Genomic DNA, 25,924 nt, shown 5'->3' with positions numbered 1-25,924 from the left:
TTAAAGACAGCAACACTGACTACATATCTCTGACTTCAAAAGGACGCTAAATCCAGATGGACTGTCCAAGCTGGACATTTTTTTTGGCAAGTCCTGTGTCTTCCCTACAGATGTAACAAGGATGTTCTCCTGCCCCATGCTCGAGAACTGGTGCTCACATCGCGTGAGGGAGGCATTTGTGGAGGCCAGGCATGCGTCTCTGTTGGCTTCACAGCCTCGGCCCACTGTCCCCCAACAGGAATGTTAATAAGTAAAATCCAGTAGAGGGGGTGACTACATCACAGGACGTCTGCAGAGTAACCATAGAGTCATCAAAATTGGTGTTTTGATTAAAAAAAAACCTACAATCTAATGTCTATCTGCAACTTGTATGTAATGGACCACCATCACATGGATTTTCATGGTCACACTCATAACGGAAAACAAAGGGCAGATTCCGAAGACAGTACACCTACACACAGACAATCACAATGTATCTTCAATTCAAAGACCTATGGAATTATTTTAATATTCAACAACATCTGCATCGTTACCGATGTTAAATAACACTGGAGCATGCCTTTAAGGCACAGCAATGCAGTTAAATATGAATAAGTCCTGGAAATATCTCTCATCAGTGATATTTGGGAGGTGCTGGGAGGTGAGAATGCATTGCTTGGCTGTGAAAGTCCTCCAGTCCAACTCCAAACTGAATAAACTGGAAGTTCATGCACGATTGGACCTTAGTAACACTGCTGTGGCCAAGGGAGCAAAGTGACACATACTTCATGCATGTTTGCTTCTCTGTCTCCCAGGCCACACATACTCACACACACACATAAAGAGGGGATTTGGGATTTAGGGAGAGGCTCCTGGCTGGGTAAACTGTGATCCTCACCCCTGTTAGTCTTACATGGATGCCTGCGATGTTCACAAATTTTTCACACACTTAGTTCCGCAACAGCAGCACTGGCGAGAGTGTGAATTGGTTCGATTCACCCATGAGAGGTGCCAAGAAAGATTTCCTCAGACATCAAAGAATAATTTGAATAAAAATCCATAGGCATTGAATAATAACCTCGCATTATGAGACAATAAAATATTGTCATGTGGTTATGGTTCAGTACGTTCTATATGACCACAGTGCTGCCAGATGGAGAGGCACAATAGGAATTCTGAATTTACTGGTTCACAAAAGTACTTTCTGAACGTCTGTGGCCATGGGCTAATCAAGCAGTGCCCCCTAGTGGCTCAATTCGTATGCTTCAGTCATTGCCAAAATTAAGGTATTATCTATTGGAGAGTTTGACAGGCCTGGCGTATTTAACATGCAAAAAGACTCAGAATCTCTACAGAACTCATACACAACCAAAATGCAATCATTGATATTGAAGAAATATATTGTGTGACAAATGTGTAAAAGATTTAAAATGAATTAAGACAGTATACCACCAAACAATACAAAGTATATCAAAGAAAAACACGCATCTCCAAAATAGTAACTTTATAAAAGAGGGGAAAAACCTTCTAAACCTTCAGTTGAAATCAGTGTAAAACTATCTTACGCCGTGTAATGTTGGTGTATTTCTCCTGGTCCATCCACCGTGAATTTTTCACACAATGTGGAGGACAGCTGCTGTCTTCCAGTGACGTAGTAAACTATAAATCAACAAAAATGGAGATACGTGTTTTTGTTTTGGACAGTGACAATATGTAAATCTCTGAGATAAACACAAAATATTATGATAACCATGCAATCTCATCTGATTTCAAATCATAACTGCAATGGATACTGCAAAAGAAAGTTAGCTAATAGATTGTACATAATATTGTATAGATTTGCGTATGCAAAAAGTGCTATGAAGAAGCATTTGTCTGCACATACAATTCGTTACAAACATACATTACAGTGTATAAACTATAACATAGTGAGAGGAGTCACGACACAAAAATAAGGACATGGGAATATGTTAAAATGGACAGGTTGTGCTATGCAAATGAACTTTTAAAAAATGCTGAAAACTGGTTACTCACAGAGGACCTTATACAATATACAATCCTTTGACACAATGACACAAAATCATATGTAAAGAACCACAATAAAGGGTAAGGATTTAAATCACTGAACACCTAGTAGCCAAACGGTTTTGTTTGAATAATGTCTGAATAATCCCATAATAGTGAAACACGCATTTAAGTGTTCTAACGTGTGGAGAACCCCGCAGAAAGAAAGTACTGGTTTATAATAATCACACTGAATACAGAACGTTTAACTCTACTAAGTTTGTCAAATCTGTGTCTTGGCAGTAACTATATTTTTGATGGTAAAAACATGATGTAACTTTAGAATAAATACAAATATATAAAACAAGATTTTTAAAAACGTATTTATATCTAGGTTAGAAGAGTATAGTCTGAAAAACATAAATTTGTTTCCTGCATTTTCTGAGTGTTACAGCCACTCGATGGATTTGTTAAGTTCCTTCAGCTGCAGACATGATTTTATTGTATATTTTCTACAGACAATATTTTTGAGCTAATAAGTCCTTACTGCCCAGATAAAGGACTGCATGTGTTTTTCGAGATTGTTAACAACGCAGTAACGGTTCACTGTATTATTTGTGTGGTTATAAATGTGACGAAAAGACTGTTAGTTAGCCGCTAGAAGACAGCAGCACATCTGATTCTTTGCTGTTTTCATTTGCACTTTTACGTCCACAGCCAGCCGACATCTGAGCCAAGTGGGTGGCACGGAGGGTGGCTGGGGAGGGCGGTGTCTCAGCCAAGCCTGGCTTCTTAGGTGGAATTGGGGGTGGGTTTCCCCTCTCTGCCCTGGGGATAGTGGGTGAACGAACTCCAGGAGAATGGGCACGGTAGTCCGTGCCGAAGGGTGAGCTGTTGGGCGTGGCTGCTTTGCTGGAACTCTGCTGGCTGCTGAAGCGGCTAAGGGCTTGAGTAAGCGTGGTGCGAGCTGTCTGTTTGGAGGCACCGCCCTCTGTTGGAGAGACTGGGGAAGTGCAGGGAGAGAGGGGAGAACAGGGAGAGCTGGGCTTAGTCTCCAGCTCGGCTGTGGCCTGGAATTTGTGACGTGCTGCATGGAAACGCTGATGGATGCCAGCCTGATAAGCAGCCTGAAGGCTGGGGGACGAGCTGGGAGAGGAGTTTGTTTGGGTGGAGGTGCCTGTCATACTGTCAGCATTTAAAAAAGACTGTGACGGCAAGCTCCCGTTGCTCAGTTCACTTTGGCTAGGAGTTCCGTTTTCTTCATTCTCTTTCTTCTGCCAGTCTACCTGACTTACAGGAGAGTGATGGCCATTCATCTTAGCCTGGCTCTTACTTAATATCTCCTCACTACTCTCCACATCACCATTGCTCAACGGCATCTCTGCTTTCTCCTCCTCTCCCCTTAGCTCTCGCACCTCTCTCTTTAGCCTCTGCACCTCCTCCTGCAGCTGTCTGCAGCGTGCTTCCTCTTTCCTCAGCCGAAGCCCCAGCTGCTCTCTCTCTGTGTCAAACTCTGCTAGTAGCTCCTCCCTCCTGGCCTCCATCTGCATGGCGCGCTTCTTCTCCTCCTCTAGCTCTGCTCGAAGGGATTGACTGGCAGACCTCTCGCGCTCCAGGCGGCGACTGAGCTCTCCTGCCCGCTGAGCCTCCTCATGGGCACGAGAGCTTGAGCGCTTGCATTCGCGTCCCAGCGCTGCCGTCATCTGCTTATGCTGCACGCGCTCATCCTCCAGCAGATCATGCAAGCGCTTAATCTCTTTCTCTACACGAGACACCTTTGACTTCTCAAACCCCAACTAAACAGACACACACAAAGCAAATGTTGTAAAGCAGTGCTAATTTACTATAACAGTTTTTCTGTGCATCTGCACATTAATCCGGAGTAATGCCTTTTTTTGCTGCTCTTATGTAAAGTGCACAAACATTACACTGAACAATCACTGGATTAGGAACACCTACCTTGTATCAACACTCATTGTCGATTTTACCAGTTCCACTGAATATACCGGAGCACTTTGTAGTTTTACAATTACAGACTGTAGTTCACCTGTTTATTTCTCTGCCATTATCCCCACTTTCTTCTCTCTATTTCTCCCTTTTCTTCAATGGTCAGGACGCCCACAGGACCACCACAGGGCAGGTATTATTTAGCTGGTGGGTCATTCTCAATGCATCAGTGACAGTGACATGATGGAGATGTGTTACTGTGTGTTGTGCCGGTATGAGGGAATCATACACGGCAGTGCTGCTGAAGTTTTTAAATCACGCAGTGTCACTGCTGGACTGAGAATAGTCACCAACCAAAAACATCCAGGCAACAGCATCCTGTATCCACTGATGAAGAACTAGAGAACAACCAACCCAAACTGTACAGCAACAGATGAGCTAATGTCTCTGACTTCACATCTTCAAGGTGGACCAGCAAGGTGGGTGTGTCCAACAGAGTGGGCAGTGAGTGAACACAATTTAAAAACTCGAGCAGTGTGTCTGATCCACTAGTACCAGCGCAACACACACTAACACACCACCACAACATCAGTGTCACTGAAGCACTGATAGTGATCTGCCACCCAAATCATACCTGGTCTGTGGTGGACCTGTGGGGTTCCTGACCATTGAAGAACAGAGTGAAATGGGGATAAGGAAGAGAAACAGGTGGAAAACTACAAACTGCTCTTGTATGGTGACTGAAGCGATTAAAATGGACATACAAAATAGGTGTTCCAGTGATTACTCAGTATGCATGTGGGTTTGTGTGTGTGTGTGTGTAGGGTTGTATACAAACACATGCCATAAGTAAACCCCTGTAAACTCATTGTTTTTATGTTTGCTTAGTATTTATGGTTAGTGTCTCAAATCATTCCCAAAATAATTATTTTGTTCCAAAGGGCTGAGATAATGAAATGCAATGCTGTGTACCTGCTGCAGGAGGCGCTCTCGCTCCTTCTCTAAAATACAAGTGACATCATCTCCCTCAGCAGTATCCTCAGCATGCCTCCTCTTCTCTTCCTCTAAATCTGCAATGACCTGAGACCAGCACAGGGTGGTGCCAGAAAAACAAAAGAATACAGGTCAATTAAAAGCATTAAAAGCAAGTCATAAACCCATTAAAAGCAAAGACAATCTCTTTCTGACCTGCTATGTGTGTCAGTGACACGAAAACTCCTATCAGGGGGATAGATGCATGACAGAGTCACTGTTTATATCATGACATGCTAATAGCATATTAGAACTTCAAAGCCATGGGTAACACACCACATCACAGTCACAGTGACTTCTTTAGGTCAAGAGGAGCAATGTAAAGTTTACCAGTGCACATTTATAAAGGTTTTATCATTATGTTTTTTTTACATTTATCTAAAAGAACACACATGAGATGAAGAATCAAATTTATTTTGTGGTCCCATAATGTAATAACTATTTTATGCTCCTGAATAATTTAAGAAAAGGGTCAGTACAGAATTTCTGATAAATCCAAGCCACTAGGTGTCAGAATAATGCCTGGTTTATAAAACATTAAGACATCAACAATTAGTGAATATGGCACTCATCGAGAAATTAAAAAGCCTTTGGATAAAAAATAATATTCTTCAGCCTTTTTCTTTGATCCAACTAAGAGTTTCATTTCTGGAACAGATCCACCCATCCTTCCTTCCCACATGCTCACCCTCCTGTGTCTGCTTTCTGCAGCTGCCAGCTGTTTCAACATCTTCTCCTGCATCCTCCTGCAGTGTCCTACCACCAGTCTGAGCATGGCCAGAGGATCAGAGCGCTTCGAGGAGTCTCGTCTCTGGGAAGAGTTTGCTCCATCTCCCCTTGATTGAGTGGAGCCCTGGAGGACCTCATTGTCCCTCTGCAGGGCCAGGAAGGGATCGCTTAGGTCATACCTGCCATAGCGCTCCCACACATAAGCATCTCTGCGTTGGGCCTGCAGAGTGAGGAGAGTAAAGAAAGTGAAGCCAGGCATTAGCATTTTATACAGGTCTTTTTGAAAATGCATCGTAACTTCTGACATGTAACACCTACACTGTATTTTCACAAGAATTTATCTCAAACACAGTTCATTAGCTTTGAGAAGTACTTTGACTGTGCAACCTTGTATTTTATTGTATATCACAGTTGAGTCTAAGTGTGAACTGAATATGATTATTGTGTACACAGTGGTTTTATTCGTCTAATTCCTTATTTGTAAATATTGCTAAATCTTCAGAGCTAAACTATAGACATTACTGTTACACAGGACATAGAGGGTGTATTAAAGTCCTGCCTGGTACCCTCTCTCTGTTTCTCTCTCGCCCTTTCACACATGCTTCTCTTTCTAAACAGGAAATGTGATGATACAGAGCCCATGACCCTGCCAAGAGCAACATAAACCATCCTATGAAGCTCAGTGTTTGTGTGTGTGTGAGCAGGCTTTTGCATTCATTTATTTAGGCCAGGGGCAATGCGGGAGGTCTGCAGAGTCAGAGAGAGAAGTCTGTCTGGAGTGGGTGCCTGCAGGACGAGAGGCCAAAACAAAGTTTCAACTGTGGAGTCATTTAAATCCTTGCAGCACCACACTTATCTGTGAAGAGCTGATTCAAGAGTGGCCCACCTCAACGATTAGTAAACGAGTTACACATTGACTACAAAGAGAGCCTAGTTGGCCTAAGATGTTCTGAGAAGTTGGGAAGATTAAAGAGAGGGTGTGTTTTCTCTCCTTTAAGGCTGAGCTTTAAGGTCAGAGATTGGAGGTCTGCACGGATATAAATCAACATCCATCTGATAAGTGTTTGTGTGTCTTTTGACCCTTTTTTGGTCAAATTTTGACAGCTGTGGAAGACAAGTGCAATCTATGTCACAAAGTAGTCAGAACTATGTGTGTGCTAAACTGAGGGGTTTCAGCTATGAAAAATAAAATACATGTACAATAAAATACTGGACAGCAAAACTCCATTTACTCCACATTAGAGGCCATGATCTTCTGCGGAAAATCACAGAATGTTCTTTCTTTAAACTGTTCTGTCTAGATCCAAAAGACACACATGAAGGCTGAACAATGAAAAGTCTATTTAGTGGCTTTTGAACTCTTAATGACCTCTGTGGGACTGGCTCTATAACAGATAAAGTCAGGCAATACAGTTCTGACAAAAAGACAGAGTGTATCCCACTCCCCAGGACATGGAGGAAGCAGATTCTATGTTGTTCTTCATGGAGGAGAGTCTTGAAGCACATTCCTTTAAGAGCATTTATTAAGCGTGTGTTCCGTATATTGGATTTCTCCAATACCTGAGCCAAGTCAATGCATACGTGTGTGTGTGTGTGTGTGTTCAAGACAAAAATCTAGTAAGGTCTACATCAAACAGATCTGCCAGCAAAATTTGTCTTACTTTGTAAGGTGCAATTCCCTAAAGCCCCAAAAGCTATGTGTATTGATTAGGTATAACAACTGGGGCTATCAAAAGTTAATAATTCAATAAGCAATGCCATACATTTTAATGGTGTTAACGTATTTTCTTTAAACACCTTAAACATTCCAGGCTGAACTGTGGGGAACTGCATTTCTCTCTGGTTTGTTTACAATCAGAAGCTCCACATCTTTTAAGGTGGAATGGTATGTTTCAGGAGAAAAATGACTATTGTTCAAATGTGGCTGAAGTGTAACTTTTCTGTAAGTTTGTAGTTTGTTTGAATATCCACAGAATCTGTGTTGTAACTTGAGTTGTTTCATTTTTCAGCACTGTACTTTCATGCATTTAGCTGTCTCCTGAATTTAGAGTGAGTTCCTACCTAAATATTCTTAAATAGCCACACTAAGTCAGTATTACCCACCTATGGAGCAGGAATAAAGCAATATCCTCATCTCTTTCACACGTTTGGAGGTCTTTTTGCCATTTTTCTGCAGTGAGCAGAGAGTTAGACTTTCCAGTGCACAAACTGACTGGAGAGCTAGCAAATGATGTGGAAACATCTTCAGAATTTTATAAAAAAGCAACAAATGTAGTGCATGCTGCATTTATTTAAATTTATCATTATCACTTCTTTGTGCATTTCAGGGTGTGTTCCCGCCTTGCGCCCAGTAATTCCAGGTAGGCTTCGGATCCCCCGCAACCCTGAACTGGATAAGCGGTTACAGACAATGAATGAATGAATGAATTATAATTTCTTCATCATTTCATTTCTCTTCTTTCTGTCCTTGTTTTGTATTTGCTGTTATTACTTAATTTTATTCTGCAGTTGTAATGCACTTTTGAGATGCTTTGTGTAGTTAACATTTTCTATAAATAACATTTATATTAATTTATTTATATTATTAATGGGTGTAAATCCAAAAAACAAAGCGGTCTCACTGAAGGACCTTAAACAGGAACACTGCATAAACAGGAAGATAATAACAGCTCAATTAACAAAAAGAATAACAGGTCAAATAACAAAAGAATGCAATAAGCGGGATTTAATCTGGATTTAAAAGCACCTATCAAGCTTGAATTCCAATATTCTCTAAAATGTTCTTTCAGAGTTTTGAAGCTATGCAGGAAAAATCTACTAGTTTTATGTGATTCTAGGAGTTTGCAATAAGCCTGCTACAGCTGCTCAATGTGCTTTAGAAATGCTTCAGAGAGAAGGGAGGGATCTACATAAGGAAATAAATTGTATCTTTTAAAAAGTAGAATATCATACTCCAGGGGATATAAGAGAAAGCAGGTAAGAGAAAAAAACTAGTGAAGTAAAATGCACTGTCTTACATGCCAGTACAGGTCAGAGGTTCTGACAGGTTTGTAGGAGGGGGAGCAGCCCTTCATTTCCTCCAGTGTAAATCAACAATGGCGGCTGGGAAATTCTGCCTTCCACTTAGATTACCAGCATCGAGTCGCTCTCACAAAGTCAGCCACCTGGCAGTCTCATGATTTAGCAAAGTTCAGTGTCTTAAAGAATTCCACAGAGCCCAGGGCAATTATCTTTTCACTCAAGCAAGGACGAGATTGAGGATTGATGAGATGAGTGTGCTTTAGGCCACTGACGGTTAGACATGGTTTGGCATGAACTGACAGGGATGAACTGACAGGGACAAGCCTGCTGACAGAGAGATAAGACTGGCTTAAGACATGGTCCTGAGAAAGAATGTGGCATGTCATTATGATTTTCATGGTGTTAACTGATCTGTACTACTATTCGCTGTAAATGAGTAAAGACCTTTCATTATGTCCCACTGGTCTAGAGAACAACTGGTCAGTAGAATAGTAAGGGAGAAAAATTGGTTCAAAAGAAAACTGTGATCATGTTGAGGATAAAGCACGTGGAACTCTTGCATAAGAAAAAAATGTAGTCATATGTTTGTTTACGGTGGGAGCCAAAGCTGTAGAGACACAGTACAACAATTTGCTCAGCTATAATTACCTCTCCGCTGTAAAAGCTCTCCCTCTGCATTCTTTTGTGAAAGCCCCTCACTTAACACAGAAGAAAAACAAACTCCAACCAGGTCTCTGCATTAGACATTTAAGCTGTAGCAACAGATTGGAAGCAGAGTTTGCTGAGGCTAGTAAATGAAAATACACATGACCATCTAGCTTCCTCCAGCAAAGAAAACACTGAAACAAGTGAAAGTTCTTTCTTCAATGGTATAACACACAGCACGGTGTTGGTTGTTTTGATTAAAGATAAGATTGTTTTGAAATTTTCTTAAAATCAGTCCGTTTTTGATATAGGAAATTACCTTTACAGTTAATTCCAAATTATTCCCCTAAACAAAATTTGACTGATGACATGCACATTAATATAGTAAGCCATCTTCAAAGTAGTTAACGGCATAAAATACCAAAACTAACAGCAACTAATAATTGATTGCCAGTGTCTGTATAAATAACTCTTTATTCCTGTTAACAGCTTGTGATCCTCGAGGCATGTACATGTATGTGTTAGTTTGTGTGCATATGGTCATGCATTAGTGTGTGTGAATTAAACCAATTATCTGAGGTCACCTGCAAGAGAAGAGCTTGGAGAGATTAACCTACTAAAGACTGATAAACTTGTTTAGCATTCCTGGCTCATCTTACAGAAAGTGTGTATGGTTAGTTTGTAAATGCTTCTTTAGAAGCGGAACAAGCATATGACATTTAAAGACTTGTGAGATGTATTAAGTAGCACTGTACAGACTGGGGGCGGCACGGTGTCGCAGCAGGTCGTGTCGCAGTCACACAGCTCCAGGGGCCTGGAGGTTGTGAGTTCAAGTCCCGTTCCGGGTGACTGTCTGTGAGGAGTTTGGTGTGTTCTCCCCATGTCCATGTGGGTTTTCTCCGGGTGCTCTGATTTCCTCCCACAGTTCAAAAACACACGTTGCTAGATGGATTGGTGACTCAAAAGTGTCTATAGGTGTGAGTGAAAACACTCAATAATAAGAGAAGCTTCAAAGTTCCAAAGTACATTCTGCGACTTGTTTAATGCGTTATTCCTCAGTTTTCAGTCACAAACACGCATTCTGAAGTATAATCCAGTTTTAAAGGTGAGCTGTGTGTCGTCACTGAGTTTTCCTGTGGCTATGTGTACACGAGGTCAGAGCATGTGCAGCCCATGCTTGTAAACAATGATTTGAATCATTGATTTTAATTTGCACTCTATTCGTGAACCGCAAACCCTGATGACTGTGACTGCACATTACACTATACCTGATCATTTATAAATATAACAGGTAAGAAACAAAGAAGAAAAAAAGTGAATGGGTATTTTACACTTAATACCACTTAAAACTGCATTATTTTAGGGATAATAAACAGTATATATAACCAAAAACCTTTTACAGGAACAATTAATGAATAATTATTTAATAAAAATTAGGAAACTCACATATAATGTAGTGCTAAATACAATTACCATAACATTATCATATTATTACCCACTTAATACTGATCTATAGAAGTACAGCCATGTTTTCAATAACAGCCTCTAATATTCTGGGAAGGATTTACGCTAAATGCTGGAATATATCTGAGAGTATTATATTCCAAAACCATAAGAACATCATTGAGGACAGTCATTTCACAGATCATTACACACAAGCCTTTATAATCTCAGACACTGGCTTTCAATAAAATGTTTTAAAGCTTCAAAAGAATGGTGGCCAGACATGTTGCCACTTGACAGCACAGAACATTTGTAGATTTGTTCTCTGCTTGTTTTTACGCTTTTTGGGACAGAAGCTTGTGGAGACATGCAGCTGGTTTTCTGGAAGCAAATGATCTGTTACTGTTGGTTTGTCTTCAGCCACTGGTTGCTATTAAGGACAAACAGGAAGTGGAAAACTTTATTCTGACAGTGGTTTTTATTTCACTTCCTTTTTTGCTACAAGACATGCACACTTCCACAAATGGCATCAAACACAGACCTCAATATCTTCATATTTAATGCAGTCGTTAAAGTCTTGATTTGGAGAATCATCTCAGTGATCAACAAATTTTAACACCTTAAACAGGAACACGCACAAAATGTTTGCCTAATTGCAGACATGCGAAGCAATAAAAACAATGAAACCAGTGTCTTTAGATCCAAAGTGCTTGTTTTTTTAAAGACAGTACTGACACACAATGAGTAAGTGTCTGTATACGTGCAAAGACTGAGATGACAGAATGGGCTTTAATGACTTCATTTTGCATGATGTCTGACACATCGCTTTAAAAACTACATAAAAAACAAGGTTGCTGAGGGCTCTATTAGCCACATTATCCAAAGAAACCCTGTACATTCACATTTGTTCCTTGATTTACAACTTAAACATGTTTAAACCGGAACATCCATGCATATAAATGCACCACTGATGCACCACTGATAGTCACTCTCATAGTTGACGCAGGCCCTTTAGGGTCTTTTCTATCACAGTTTGAGATGGATTTGTCTTGTCAACATGTGCTGCACATACAAACCCACACTCACACAAACATGATGTATCAAACAGGAATCCATGAGATACCACCTCAAGCTACACATATCCAGTACACCAAAGCATACACCAGTTTCCCAGAACAGAGAACAACACAATGAGGATATTGTATGCTGTTTAACTGATGTTAACATCAGGCAGAAATGGCCTTTTTATAGCTGGACCAGTTGGGTGAAGTTTTCTGGAAAACAAAACATCCATTTTCTCATTGGTAGAGATATGTAATGTGCTACATACTTTTAAAGATCCATATTTTCCACTACCTAAACCAACAAACTTACCAAAATGAACTAAATAGGCAGTTGGTATTTTTAGTAAAAATCCATATCATGGAATAACATTTTTCCAATATTTTCTTTTTACTAGTAAACTTCCAACCCCTACTAGGTGGAATTCATGTGTAAATTTAAACTGTAGATCCCAGCCTCAAAATTAATTTTCTCAACCTTTTAGTCTTGCACTGCTTCATTCCTGTCTGCACTTAACCAGGCGAACAAAACCCAGAGTAACTTCATCTCCGTCAACTCCAGCAGATTATGTGGCTTCATGAAACTGAGGTGATTGTTATGTCTTGTGCTTGGCTGCAGACTAGAGATTTAACCTCGACTGCTGGAACTCAGCTGGGCTCAGAAAGCTGGTTTCCATAAGGATTTAGAGGAGTTCTGGGTTCAGAGCCAGTAGTGGAGCAAATGCTATTCTTGAAAAGAAAAATCTATAACAGCAGGAAAAAAGAACAGGTCTAGTGTAACTTATTGCCTGTGAATACTTTACAGTATAAAAGAGTTATAGGAATAATTGAGTTGGAAATGTAATGAGCAAAACGCCACCATGTTTTCACTGGTTAGGAATAGAGTTATATTGTTACTATCTAACCTATTATGGGCCCACTAGTCTCACTGGATGGCTGTTGTTAAGGAAACCAATGTTTCTTATATAACAATTCACATGGCCAATCATGTTATGAGCAACAGGCCAATAATGCATATGTGTCAAGAAATCAGCACTTACTTTAACGCTAAACCAATGTCATCATGCTAATTCAATACATTATTACAGGTCTATGGACTCACATTAGCTCTGTTAAAATTAAAAGCACTACTAGGACGTTAGCATTAACATCTAAAGGCATGCAGCTGAGCTATGTGCCAGACACATCTGGATTTCATTGAGTGGTACAACAGTAATTTTTCTCTGGGGCATCCTGCATGCCATACCAAGCTCCAAACCTGTCCATGGACAACAGCCTAATTGCAGTGAAACCCTGCTCATAATCTGAAACTAAAATGTATGGTATGTCCCAAAACCTAGTAAGCTGTCTATATAAGCAGCATTTTATATCATAGTGTGCACGCTCCTGACATGTACACTGTCCCAATTCTTAGATACTTTAAATATGCTGCCTACTGAAATACCTTAATTTGACCAATTTTTAGGCAGCACTGAACCGTTCCCCAGCTGCTAAGGCAATGCCATGATGCAAAGCAAGCACAACTACTCTGTTCTCTCTTCTTCCAGAGCATCATTCATTCATTCATTGTCTATAACAGCTTATCCAGTACAGGGTCGTGGTGAGTCTGGAGCCAACCTGGAATCACTGGGCGGAAGGCAGGATCACCCCCTGGAGGGGGCGCCAGTCCTTCACAGGGTGACACACACTCACACCTATGGATACTTTTCGAGTCACCAATCCACTTAACAAAGTGTGTTTTTGGACTGTGGGAGAAAACCAGAGCACCCAGAGGAAGAGCACACAGGGAGAACTCCTCACAGACAGTCACCCAGAGTAAGGCTTGAACCCACAACTTCAGGATCCTGGAGCTGTGTGACTGCAACACTACCTGCTGCGCCACCGTGCCATCCCTTCTACCAGAGCAAATACAATGAAAAGTGTGATTAAACGGGAAGAGCGCACTCCATCGTGTTGACACGCTAAGGTGACACTAGCAGATGAGGTACGTAAACACCAGTTTGCAGAGCAGATAAACAAAGTTTGTGCCTTTATGAATGCCAAGCACTGTACTCTATGCAAGAGCCCAGCTTGTACAAGCAATATGTATTACTACTTATTAGTAATAGTGTCTGTTATGGTGTGTTTTGCCAGGGCAAGATCATTTTTCAGCAGTCACAAAAAAATCATGAACAAATGCCGTGTCAAATGGTAATTTTTCTTTCACACAAAATCTTTCAGCACAACAAATTTCATGGCATTGGAAGTGAGACTAACAACCAGCTTAAGAGTCTTGAAATACTGTTGAACATGCAATCTAAACTGTGCATATAAAGCACAATTTGCAGCATTTGCATAATTTTAAATCAATTCAGAAAACAACCACATCAACTGAGAAGTCTGGTAACATACTGCTGTTCTGGATTCTGACTGGACACACCTGTCTGACTTTAACCCACCTGCACATGCCCGTTGTCATGGTAAAATACACTAAGCGGTACCCTATGCATATGTGTCATTTTGGATTAAATAACCGTGTCTATGTAAACAGATATTTTTAACAAATACCTTTAACACCTCAGTATTCATCTATGATCAGGATAGGTTCAGTCTTATAGGAGTAAACCTTTGTATGTAAACACTCTAAATTCAGAAGCTTTAAAATGGAAATAACACACTTAAGAATAATAAAACCAAATCTCCCCAAAGACTCATACTGCCTTGGTCAGCTGCCAGTAATGGTCTTCTATAGGATAAGAGATTGTCTTATTGGACCTAGAACAGAAGTGAAGATGCTGCACTCACTCACCCTCAGGGCCTGGATGACAAGGTCTCTAGCCTCCAACTCGCCCTCCAGTACACTGAAGAGCAACAGCACATCTCTCTTACTCAGAGCATCCACATTAAGCCTGGACTCCTGGAAACATCACACACAAGAAAAAAACATATTATCTATGGACATATAAGAGAGCAAAGGAGAGCAAGTTAAACTTCAAAATATGCATAAACTTAACATAAACTCATTTAATTTAATAAAAAAGATCAGCTCTTAAAAATCTAGTGTTATTACTTAATGAATTTATTTACTATTATATTTTCTGAATGTTTCTGGATGTTTCACAGATAATATGTGAAAACGGTTCTGCAATACAAGATATAATGACTTTTATCAATTTGATTTCATAATATATTTTCACCTCTACTCAAATGTGAACTGCAACAGTCTGTACAGGATGGACATAATAGAACACTATGGATTATCAGGCCCTTTACTAACAGAATGTTTAAAGAGTCATAGTGGCCGTTCAAAACAATATAGACAGTTCTGCAATAATTCTGTGTGCTTCACATTGCCTAACAATTAAATACTAATTTATTTGGTTATTTAATTGTTTACTCAGCTAACAAATAAAATTGTCTTCCATCTATAATATGTCTATAATATTATGCATTGTATGAACTCTGTATAAACTATGACAAGAAATCAATGGGTCTGTCCCAAAACCTAGTGACCTGTCTAACTAGAGAGCATGTTACATCACCATGTGCGCTCCAGATATGTAGGCTGTCCCAATTCTAGGGACATATCTTAATTTGGCTGAATTTTAAGGCAGCATCGAACGCTGCGAAGGTGATCCCAGGATACAATGCAAGAACAACTCCTATCCATTTCACTCTTCTCCCAGAGCAAAAATGTAAACGGGAAGATTAGAATCCACCGCTCTGAAACTAAGGCAACAGTAGCCTCTAAGGTAAAACAAAAAAACACCAGTTGCATGCGGTGGGTGGGAACAAACAATGATGCAATCACTCTCTAGCTGCAGCATCTCAATAATCTGCCTCACGAGGAGAAACGACTGTTAGAATGCTGTCTACTTAAACATCTGTCTATGCAGTCAGTGCCTATCTAGACAGCTCACTGGGTTTTGGGACAGACCCAAACATTCTTCCTATATCAAAAATAGTTAGCCATAAAATAACTGTATGAAATGAGTGATGTGCAACCTTGATTGGCAGAAAATCTAGTGCTCTGCTGGTATAACCCAAAGCCTACAATGATGAAAAGAACCAGCATGACAGCTTTATGAGCCATTTACTGCCACAGCCCAGGAGACACTTACAGGAAACACTGCAGTTAGCTGGAATTCCTCTTGTACTTAAAGCTGGCGGTAAAATGTTTCAACAATACTGAATCAGCCATGATGTCAACAATGCCTAAAAAGGTTAGTTGAGGGGAACGGTTTTCTTCGGGCTGTTTAAATAACAGTGTATTATTTGAAATACGGATTTTTATGAGCTCAGAATACCCTGGTGAATCTTCTACAATGAGAATACTGCACATTTTGAGTAATCTCAAGCATTTTTAGGAAATAACTGTCCATTCAAAAAAATTGCAAAAAAAAAAAAAAGTACAATTAATCAATTAGGGCGTTATGACGGCCCTGCAGGCAGCATCACTGACACAAAGCTGTCTGTGAGGAGTTTGGTGTGTTCTCTCTGTGTCCGTGGTAGGTGGATTGGTGACTCAAGTGTCCCAAGGTGTGAGTGGTATCCCCTCCAGGGTATGCTTCTGCCTTGCACCCAGTGATTCAGTGATTTAGGCTCCAGACCCACCGTGACCCTGAACTAGATAAACGCTTACAGACAATGAATGAATCAATCAATCAATTAATTTAGTAAAACTTAAAATAGAAATATTGAGCATTATGAGAGCTTATGAGCTTTATGTCCCGGATAGTGTTATGAAATTGATGATAAGCTTTTTTGAGAAAACTGATTTCACAAAACCAGCTGCAAACCGTTTACATTTATGAAAGTCATTAACCCTAAGTTTGAGATTTAAAGTTAACATTCTCCTGACTTCAAAACATCTAGGGCCTGAGATGGAAAGTGAGTTCTTTGGAAGCATATCTAGGTAGGGATAAAATTAGAAAAGGCATATGGGAATACTTAGTCCAGGTACAAGACTATTCCTAAGTAGTTCCGCTGTTTGGGTAGAAGGGGAAATGTCTGTTATAGGGCAGTCTGGCACCACAGCTTGGGAAAGAAAATCTCTTAGGGTCAGACAAAAGAAATTAGGGGAAATCTGATGCCTACTGCGTAGCTCGCTAGTACAAGCCATGCTTCTGGGAATCCCCACTTCTTTATGGATAAACACTGCATAGATTTTCAACTCTATTGTTGCTGAGTTCATTTAACAGATCAATTTCTGTTCAAATAAAAGACACTCAAAGTCAGTAGAGCATGGGAATTCCTTGGCACAGCAAGACTTCCTCAGAGAGATCGGTTTTCTTCAAAGGGAAAGCAGAAATATCTGAGATGTGGTGAGGTCTGTGTGAAGTACTTGCAGCTATTACTTACACACACACACAAATGCAAGCACATCTGGATGGTTCATCCTCTCTGTCAGAAGGTTCATGAGAAAGGGAAACTATCAGCAATGACAGATGGGAATTTTTTTCCCCATTTTCCCCTTATGAGTCAAAGCCACTTTTTAATGCTGTCAAAGCTGGAGGGTTAATGTCACAAGTGGTTCAGACTGTTAAAAGGCTACAGAAAGACAGGATCTTGGTGAGCTGTAAAAAGAGTAAAACAGACTATAACGCATTTCCATGTTTACATATTTCAGTCTTAGTTAAGACATACGGCAATAAATACAATGAATTTTAAATGTACACCTCTTTCCTCATCATCATGCAAAAAGCTCACTAATCTTGTTTTTTGGTCAGCCGGCCCTTTGCCTTCTGCAGAGCTGCAAGCTCGTGTTGAGCTTTGTGTGGTCAGCCAAAGTTTCCACATCATGAAGTCATAAGTGCTGTGTTACATAATACGGTCTGAAATTTTAGAGTTTGGGCTACTGTACTGGATCAGGAATTCAGGCTGCACTAAACTACAGTTCTCCCCTGCCTCATCAAACCGTGACCACCAATCTCAGCTCAACATCGTTAAAGCTGTTTGCATTAGCAGTTACAGCACGCATTATTATTCTGCTACATTATTTAACATGTTTACACCAGCTTGTTAACATGCTTAATAGACTGTTTTGCTTTCATGTGGTTAAGTGGAACAGAGTGGATCTGTAGCATTTATTGGCTTTGATGGTTGTCCTGATTTGTTGTTTCACCACATAAAAAGAAATAATTAGAAACAACATGCATTTTGTTTCTCCATAATATGCGTCAACATGCTTTCATAAAGTTAATTTCGAAAAAAAAAAAGATATGCTGTATTTTCCTAAGCCTACAATACACAATTAAAAACAATCTTAATCTAAGGCTCTTTGAGCGGAATTAACTTAAACAGTCCCCTAAGAACTTTTATTAGTCATTAACTCCATTTACAGCACACAGCTCAGCTATCCGTTGCATTTATAACTCTGCCATCCAAGGTCAGGTACCAGTCATTCCATTTAGAAACACTTTCCAGCAGTCAGATGCTTCTGAGATCAAAGAGATAGAGAGAATCCAAATCTTCCCGCAATTTCAAAAGGTCTCCTCCCCTACAGTAGACCCAAGGGTCTGATGTCTTTTTATGCATGCTTGTTTGAGGCTTATCTTCTAATGTTCCTTATATGGCTGAGTAATATGGCATTTCCTTCATGGCCCTCAACTTTCAGGAGCACTATAGCGTTAAACATGCATAAGGGAGTCTTTCTTTCTTTCTTTCTTTCTTTCTTTCTGGCTCCACAGATTACCTTCACTGAGGCAATAAAGCAAGTTGGGCTCCACTGCTCTGTAGGAGAAAGCTAATGATGTTTCTGGCTATTGGTAAAATTAATTAGTTTGAGTTAATATATATTTAACTATTTAAACGTATCAGTTTCCCTGAGCTATTTTAAATGGCTCACGGGGCCTCCTATTTAACAGCAATTACGTAGACTAGTGAAGACCTAGGCTGAATCTCAAATGAATGCCTGCTCTGTTTCTATTACACAGCAATGCTAAATGTAATAATGCAATTTAGAGACCTACTGAGTTTTTTTTTTACCTTGTTAATGTGTGAAATAATCAGTCAGAAATACTGCTGAGCATTTCCACTTTGAAACTGCAGTGCATACCATCTTAAATGAGCAAATTTACACTGCCAAGGTTTCATAAACTTCAAATAATCCCTTCAGCTTGAAGGGCGGGGTTTTTGAACTGCAGGGTACTGACACAGTGTTATTGGTGCTTTTCCACAGCATTGGTCTGGCTCTACACGGCTCGACTCGGCACGCTTAAAGATTGTCGCTTTATAACAGGCAAGGCTCTCCCACGAAATGAAGCTGGGGACGTCAAAAAACCACATCTATCAGGAATCGCAACAATGGCGGCAGTAAAGTTAGGCGCTGTTTACTTATCATGGATTCAACTGTTGTTTTTGTTTTTTGGACTAAACAAGACTCTGCGCCCCAGTTCTCACAAATCAGTTTTACTAGTTGCACATTCGACTTTCACTGAAAATTTTCATGGGCCATCGGCCCAAGGAGCATATAAACCTCTTCAAAACATCTCGAGGTAAAGTCACGAGCTGCCTTTGTGAGTCCAGTAAAAATAAACATGAAAGCTGTTGTAATTTATGAGATTTTACAAGCAGCGAGTTTGTGCTGGATTTAAATGAGCTCTGCATTTTGTGGTGATTGACTAGGCTCTGGCCAATCAGCGCTCTGCAGGGTTTACACATCACCATTTGGTACCTACTTGTTGGAACCCAGAGCGAGCTGGTACTGAAAACCTACCCAGTTCCAGGGACCAGGTACCACATTTGGCCAGTGTAAAATGCATAAGAGCCGTGCAGTGTCGAGTAGAGTCGTGTAGGTTCCATGCAGTGGAAAAGCAGAAGTGGAGATAGAGGTTGGGACTAATTGTATTACATCCATGCATAGTAAATTAAAGGTGTACACTTACATCTGAACCATTTTACATGCATTAAAATTTACACACACACACACACACACACACACACACACACACATATATATATATATATATTACTTACCTGAACATGAAACTTTAGAGAAAAGAATTTTTAAGGGTTTAAATAATGACTGGATTAGGCCTTAAGCCTTCATTTATAGAGTCCAGGAAAAAAAATAGTTTTGAAGTTTTGAAAGCAACAATGTCTATGAATTGTAACCCAAAAAAAAAAAAAGACACATATCTGAGTACAATTTGTGAGTTTACCATGTCATGTACGTTTTGGATGCCCGCTATACCTGCTTTAAAACAGCCAGTTTAACTTTAAAGCTAGACAAAGCTACACTAATTAGTGATACTTTGTGAATTTGAATATCGTTAAATGCAGAATCATATCGACTGCACTTTGGCTAAAAGGCTAACAGTCACTTCATTGTGTTCTGTGAAGCTCCTGACAGTTGAGCTAAACGGCTGCACACCAGTCCTGTGTAACTTTACACAAACTTCGAAAATGTATGTATTTGCGGCACAAGCACGTTACAAACAATATTTTAAAGCCTTTTAAGTCGGCTTAAATAGCAAAGAAGGTACACCTACCGTGGTCGGTGCCATTTCCAGCTTTGTTCAGGTCCAGTGCCGTTCATCCAGTTTTGATTTAGAGCGGAATACATTCCACAGTTCGTGAAGAGGAGAGAAAGAGCCTGAGGATGTTATTGACACCTCAAATAGCCAATAAGAATCCGTTGTTTTATAGCGTCAACCAATGGAAACGCGATCCAAGCGGCAGGAGGCGGGGACTGAGCCAAAAGTTCAGGATGGAGAGCTTTCTTTGTGCAGAACCTCCGACACTTACCGAATGAGCCGCAGTTTATTGAGATAGAGGGCATACAAAGACAGAACTGTTCTTTAAAATGTATTATAAAACAGATGAATAAAACATGTGGGATAGAGCTTAATTGTTAGAAGTATTCGTGTGTTTTGTGAACAACGTAGTCTGTACTAAGTATTTCATATACTGGGGTTTAAATTCTGTGTACCTCTTAACAGACCGATGTTTAGTTTTCTTTTGGAAAACGTAGACCATATTTGGATTTGTAAACATAACGAACTTGCGGTTCAGAGCAAGGACTAGGGCGCCACCAAGCGGCCATTAATGTTACAACATTAAACCACTAGGACACATACACCTATCGGCCATTAAAATTACATTTCATTTAACTTATCAAATTTGTCCAGATACAATATTGATGCAATATAGACTGTAGTCCAAGTTGCTCTGCATAGTTTTTAAACATCCCAATGTCACTAATGAACTGAGAAAATTACACCAACCAAAAATATTCAGAGTAGTGTCCTGTGGGCAGCAAGCTGATGAAAGGACAACCTGTGCAGCATCAGATGAGCTACTCTCAGAAGAACGCCTCTGACGTTGCCTCTACATGGTGATCCAACAAGGTAGGTGTCTAATGGTGAGTGGACACAAGTGTTTAAAAACTCCAGCAGCACTGCTGTATCTGATCCACTCATACCAGCGCAACACACAAAACACCACGTCAGTGTCCTTTACAGTGATGAGAATTATTTACCATCTAGATAATAGTTACTCTGTGGTCACATGGGGGTCCTGACCATTGTAAAAGAAGGTGAAAGCGTGCTAATTAAGTATGGAGATCATGAGACAAACTGCCAACTGTAGTGATCCTAAATGTTAAATAGAACTGATAAAATGGTCAATGGTTTATAAACAGGGAGGACATTTTAATGTTTTGGCTGATAGATACACATCCGGAAGTGGCAAATGTAGATCCAGACAGTAAAGATGCTTCTAAAATTTAGTTTAAAATGCCCTAGCACCACTGAGGGTGGCTTGTGAGGCATTCCAAGCATTTGGAATGAAATGCTGGAAAGATTTTAACGGATAATGGATTTTTACATTTGTCATCTCTGCATACATTTTATTTATTTTTTTAAGAAACACTTGTTATGTTTGTGGTTCTTACGACCTCAAATTTCAGCATCAGAACTTCAAAACTGGGAAGTAAATGCACTTTTCCATGATGGGGCCTTTAAGTGTCAGGTGTCTGTGCACTGAACTGAAAGGAGCATTCCAGCCTAAAACAGAAAATGTATTTAGTCATGTTGTCATGTGATGTCCTGTAGTATTTCACAGGGTTTCATCTGTATCATTGTCTTGGCTAAATTACCATTTTATATCCTTTTTGGGTTGTTACATTCATATCTAAAACGTATTATATGAATATCATATAACTGGAATCCACTGCTGGCATAATCAATGAAGTGGGAGCTAAGAGATGTGATGTTTAGCCTTCTAGAAGAATCATTATCTATCTTTTTTCCTCTACCTTCAAGCATTCACCCCAAATTTCAAGATGCATCATTAGAAGGATGTTTCCTTTGTCTTTACACTGGAATACACTGTAGGAAGCAAGTAGGTAGTAATGGTACTGTTTCTTTTAAATTATGGTTTAGCGCCCCCCCCAAAAAAAAAAAAAAAAAAAAAAACTGGAACAGCCTGGATCTTTAGCTTTGCTTCCATGACTTTTTAGTAATGTAAACGAAAACTGTAGTACTGTTGTATATACTACATGTGTAATAAATGATGTACTACTTCTCTTACTAGATTCTGAGTTCAGAAATAACAAAACACTTGAGAATCAGCATCAATCTTTTTTCCTCTTTAAAAAATTATATTACAAATTGAATGCATTTGATAAATACAGGCAGTATACTCAACAAAAACACAAGACTTGATCACATTCCTGTCTAGCAACATACACCGACAAACCTGGGAACATATAAAACACATTGTCATTCCAAAACCCCAAACAAAACCACTGAAGATCACTGAGGGAGTTTGAGCTGTTCTTTGTACTGACACAAAAATATTTAAAGAGGTATGATTCAGTAAAGGCTGAAAGTGATATAAATACAGAATTCTGGCCTTTTTAATGTAAAACTGTTATACTGATTTTTAGTGGCATGTGATTAAAATCTGAATAACTGAATGTGTTTTTTTCAGTTACATGAATTTCTCTCATACACTGACAGTTTAGCACCTTTTTGTGGTTTAACTTGGACACACCTTCTGTCTCACTCACTCCTGTGTCTCTCTCTCTCACTCACCCAACCACACACACACACACCCACGCATGCGCACACACACACACGCACGCACGCACAATAATTTACTTGAATGTAATTATACAAAAGAATGTACAAAAAGAAAATAATTTCTGAAATCAACAATAATATACATTTGCAAACTATGGAAAGAGGAAGCCTGGGCCAGCGTATAAAATTACAAAATGTCTTCTTATATCAGCACAGTTTTGGCTGCTGTGTTATCATGCTTGTGCTGTATCTGGAAGTTTGGACCTTGATCCATCTATAAACGTTGTTGGTTTTGACTTGGTGTCATCTGCAGATTAAGAGTTATAATTAAATTTCATTTGTTTTATTCAACATATAAGAAATGCACCCAAGACCTGTGGGTGATTGTACCATTCTTCATAAGAACAGTCCATAAGAGTCATTTTTTTTTTTAAATTTCTCTGCCTTATTAAGGAAGTGTGGTTAGAGCTGCAGCCTAAATATATGTTACTGTGCCAGGATGGAGTTTTTAAAAACATAGTAGTGCATTTGTATGGGTTAGGTCAAGTTTAAGTGACCTTACAACAGACTTTCTCACACTCACACACAGCGCCTGCCAAGGCTTAAAGTGCCTGCCAAGGCTAAGAGTCTTTCAGCATATTAATTCTGGCGAAGATCTTGAGTGCTGGACCCAACTTGATGTTCATGGCGCTCATTAGATGGTCTTCCTTCAGTAGGAGCATGGCCTGTCCATCAATCTCCTGAGAACGAAACTCATCTGCAATCTCCTGACATCCTGCCATTGGAACAGAATATATGGTTTATGTCCGTGTTGTACAAACATGCTAATAAAAAAACTTAAAACAACTTTCTCTTAAATGCAGATAAACACATATGTTTAGGTGTTCAAATTGAATGGTGCTATATCTGACATTTTAAACATTAAACATTAACATTAGCAAACATCTAATTCCAATGCAAAGGCATAGTGGGGTAAAGGCATCCTGAGCAGAGAATGAATGAATGATTTGCACACATGCTGTATGTGTTGTTCTCAGCTCACTGTTTTCATAGTTGGTCGTGCATGTTTGCCCTGCCCTGCTTTTTGTTTTGCCCTCCCGAAGGGACAAGCCACAGCATTGTGCAGTATGACAGAGTGCAGTATAAAATGTTCAGGAGTAAGCAATATATTTCTTTACTGAAAATAACAACAACATATTTTGCAAATAATGCATCTTGACAGAGAACGACAAGAATCAACACTGTACTGGCTCTTAAGAGATGGAGAACACTTAGAGCATTTTCACAGCTGAAGACCTGGACAAGGCTCTGAACCAATGCTTATGTTTCTGTAACAGTGTATACATTTAATAAGTTTGATAAGTGTAGGCTTCACTCAGCAATTTACTGAGTACACTAAAGATTTTGTTGTTAAATGTTATTTACCTGCTACTTGTTCCATTTTTCAGTTCCACCTTAATTTGGCTGAACCCATGGTATTGATTCCACCTTAAATGGCTGAACTCGTGGTATTGATTCCATCTTAAATAACTGAATGCAGGGTATTGATTCCACCTTAAATGGCTGAAATTGTTGCACTGGCTGATTACTGTTGTCCCAAATCACACCAACCCTCACTTTAATTTCTATACTACTGAGTGCCCTTCTAAAAACAAAGCAGTATTTTTTCCCCCCCACATCCCATGGTTGTGCTAGTGGGCATTTTGGGACAAAGCAGAAGTAATGCAGTGAGAATATCATTTGATTAAATTTGAGCTTATTTATATTTACTCCAGTAACACGAGATAACCAAGGCAATTGATGTGTGAGACTGGAGAGAGGTGTTATGTTTTTTTTCTAGCTCTTGTTTGCAACTCTGAATGTAAAAACACAGACCAACTGGAAAACGTATTTGCATGTTTTGTTCTGTTTCTGGAGTCAAAGTAGTAAATCGGCTGGTCACATCCGTATCTGTCATTTATACTCCCTCAGCTTCCTGTAACTGGTTCGATAGATGTGCGTCTGGCTGGAATACTTCAAGAGAGGCAGCCAGGGTTACGCTGGTTAGTGTGCTCAAAGCTTTCATTATTTGTTAGCTACATTTGTTTTTTAGGCTCAAGGCAAAAACTTACATGAATTCATTTGGGTGAGGAATGTACTGCATTTATGAAAACTAGGGTGGCATTGAAATTGTACTGCGTGCAGAGTAGGTATGAACTAGTTTAATCTTCATTGTTTATTAAACAACATAGTTTATAATCGTTCATCAAGTTAATCGACGCTTTTCCAGCACTCCTTTTTCGCATTTTGGTTTTGTCACTTTTCCTCCTTGTATAATTGCGATATTTGGGTGTTTCTGCAAATTCTGGGCAGTACCCATTTTGCTTTTTGTATGCATACTTTTTCACTTATGAGACAAATTTACATAAAGTGACTTGTGGCACCACACTAAGCCTCGAATCTGTCAGTAAATAAACCCTGTCTAGACAAAAGCAGCCACTGACCAGGCAGTGAGCGGATGAACTCAAACACTTCCTGGACATTCCACTTGGTGGGGTCACAGGGCAAGAAGTGCTGGCTGAGCAGAGGAAGCTCTTCTGTGTCTGAGGTGTTGACCCCTCGGAGTGGCCCCACAGGACCCGAGCTGGCGATGGACAGTGGGGAGGGAGGCTCTTCATAGCTGGAGATGTCAGAGCAGGGGCTGGACTCTCCCTGACTGGGTTGAGAGGGGAGTGGAGAGGACACAGACTCCCCTTGAGACTGCTGAGACACAGACAACTTCTGCAGAGACAAAAACACACAGTCCTGTCACACAAGGCAATAAAAAAGAACTCAAAATGACAGAAATAAACTTCACTTATTTCACTAAATTTCACTACATAGAGTTAAGGAATAACTGAAGCATGTACCATGAAGTACCCTTAATCAGACGTTCTATAACACTACTTTTCATTTCCCTGACAAAGTTTTAGAAAACACTGGGCACAAGTAAGTGTCAAGAAATTCTCATCTCTTCTTCAGTGTCCTCTTCTACTACCACATGTTAAAACAATTGCGTGGACTGGGAAAAATGTTTTT

General features: G+C 39.8%; 2 protein-coding genes across 7 annotated transcripts in view; both read right to left on the bottom strand.

Annotated features, from left to right (window-relative positions):
* Positions 1-1,158: 1,158 nt before the first annotated feature.
* Positions 1,159-20,416, bottom strand: cttnbp2nla (CTTNBP2 N-terminal like a). The gene is made up of 5 exons (XM_066665236.1): positions 20,333-20,416; positions 14,650-14,757; positions 5,651-5,911; positions 4,903-5,010; positions 1,159-3,779 (listed from the first exon to the last, which is right to left on the bottom strand). The coding sequence occupies exons 1-5, from the start codon at positions 20,345-20,347 to the stop codon at positions 2,634-2,636; spliced, it is 1,638 nt and encodes a 545-aa protein (XP_066521333.1). The 5' UTR covers positions 20,348-20,416; the 3' UTR covers positions 1,159-2,633.
* Positions 20,417-22,420: 2,004 nt separating this feature from the next.
* phc2b (polyhomeotic homolog 2b (Drosophila)) overlaps positions 22,421-25,924 on the bottom strand; it is a 40,075-nt gene continuing 36,571 nt past the window's right edge. For all 6 annotated transcript variants that reach the window (XM_066666007.1, XM_066666005.1, XM_066666006.1 and 3 more), the window contains 2 exons: positions 25,351-25,627; positions 22,421-23,642 (listed from right to left, as the gene is read on the bottom strand). In XM_066666007.1, the coding sequence (XP_066522104.1) occupies positions 23,488-23,642; positions 25,351-25,627 (432 nt within the window). In that variant the 3' untranslated portion in view covers positions 22,421-23,487. The remainder of the gene's footprint in view (positions 23,643-25,350; positions 25,628-25,924) is intronic.

Source organism: Hoplias malabaricus, chromosome 3 (genome assembly GCF_029633855.1).
Source record: "Hoplias malabaricus isolate fHopMal1 chromosome 3, fHopMal1.hap1, whole genome shotgun sequence".
NCBI classification, from domain to species: Eukaryota; Metazoa; Chordata; class Actinopteri; order Characiformes; family Erythrinidae; genus Hoplias; species Hoplias malabaricus.
The sequence above is the reverse complement of the archived record's forward strand: the minus strand, read 5'-3'. Positions and strand labels throughout refer to the sequence as shown.

What these genes read in the sequence shown, in the direction of transcription:
- cttnbp2nla (XM_066665236.1), bottom strand. An exon ending in TTGTCATCCAGGCCCTGAGG is followed by an intron (nt 5,912 to 14,649) that starts GTGAGTGAGTGC and finishes CTCACTCTGCAG; the next exon opens with GCCCAACGCAGAGATGCTTA. An exon ending in CAGAAAGCAGACACAGGAGG is followed by an intron (nt 5,011 to 5,650) that starts GTGAGCATGTGG and finishes TGCTGGTCTCAG; the next exon opens with GTCATTGCAGATTTAGAGGA.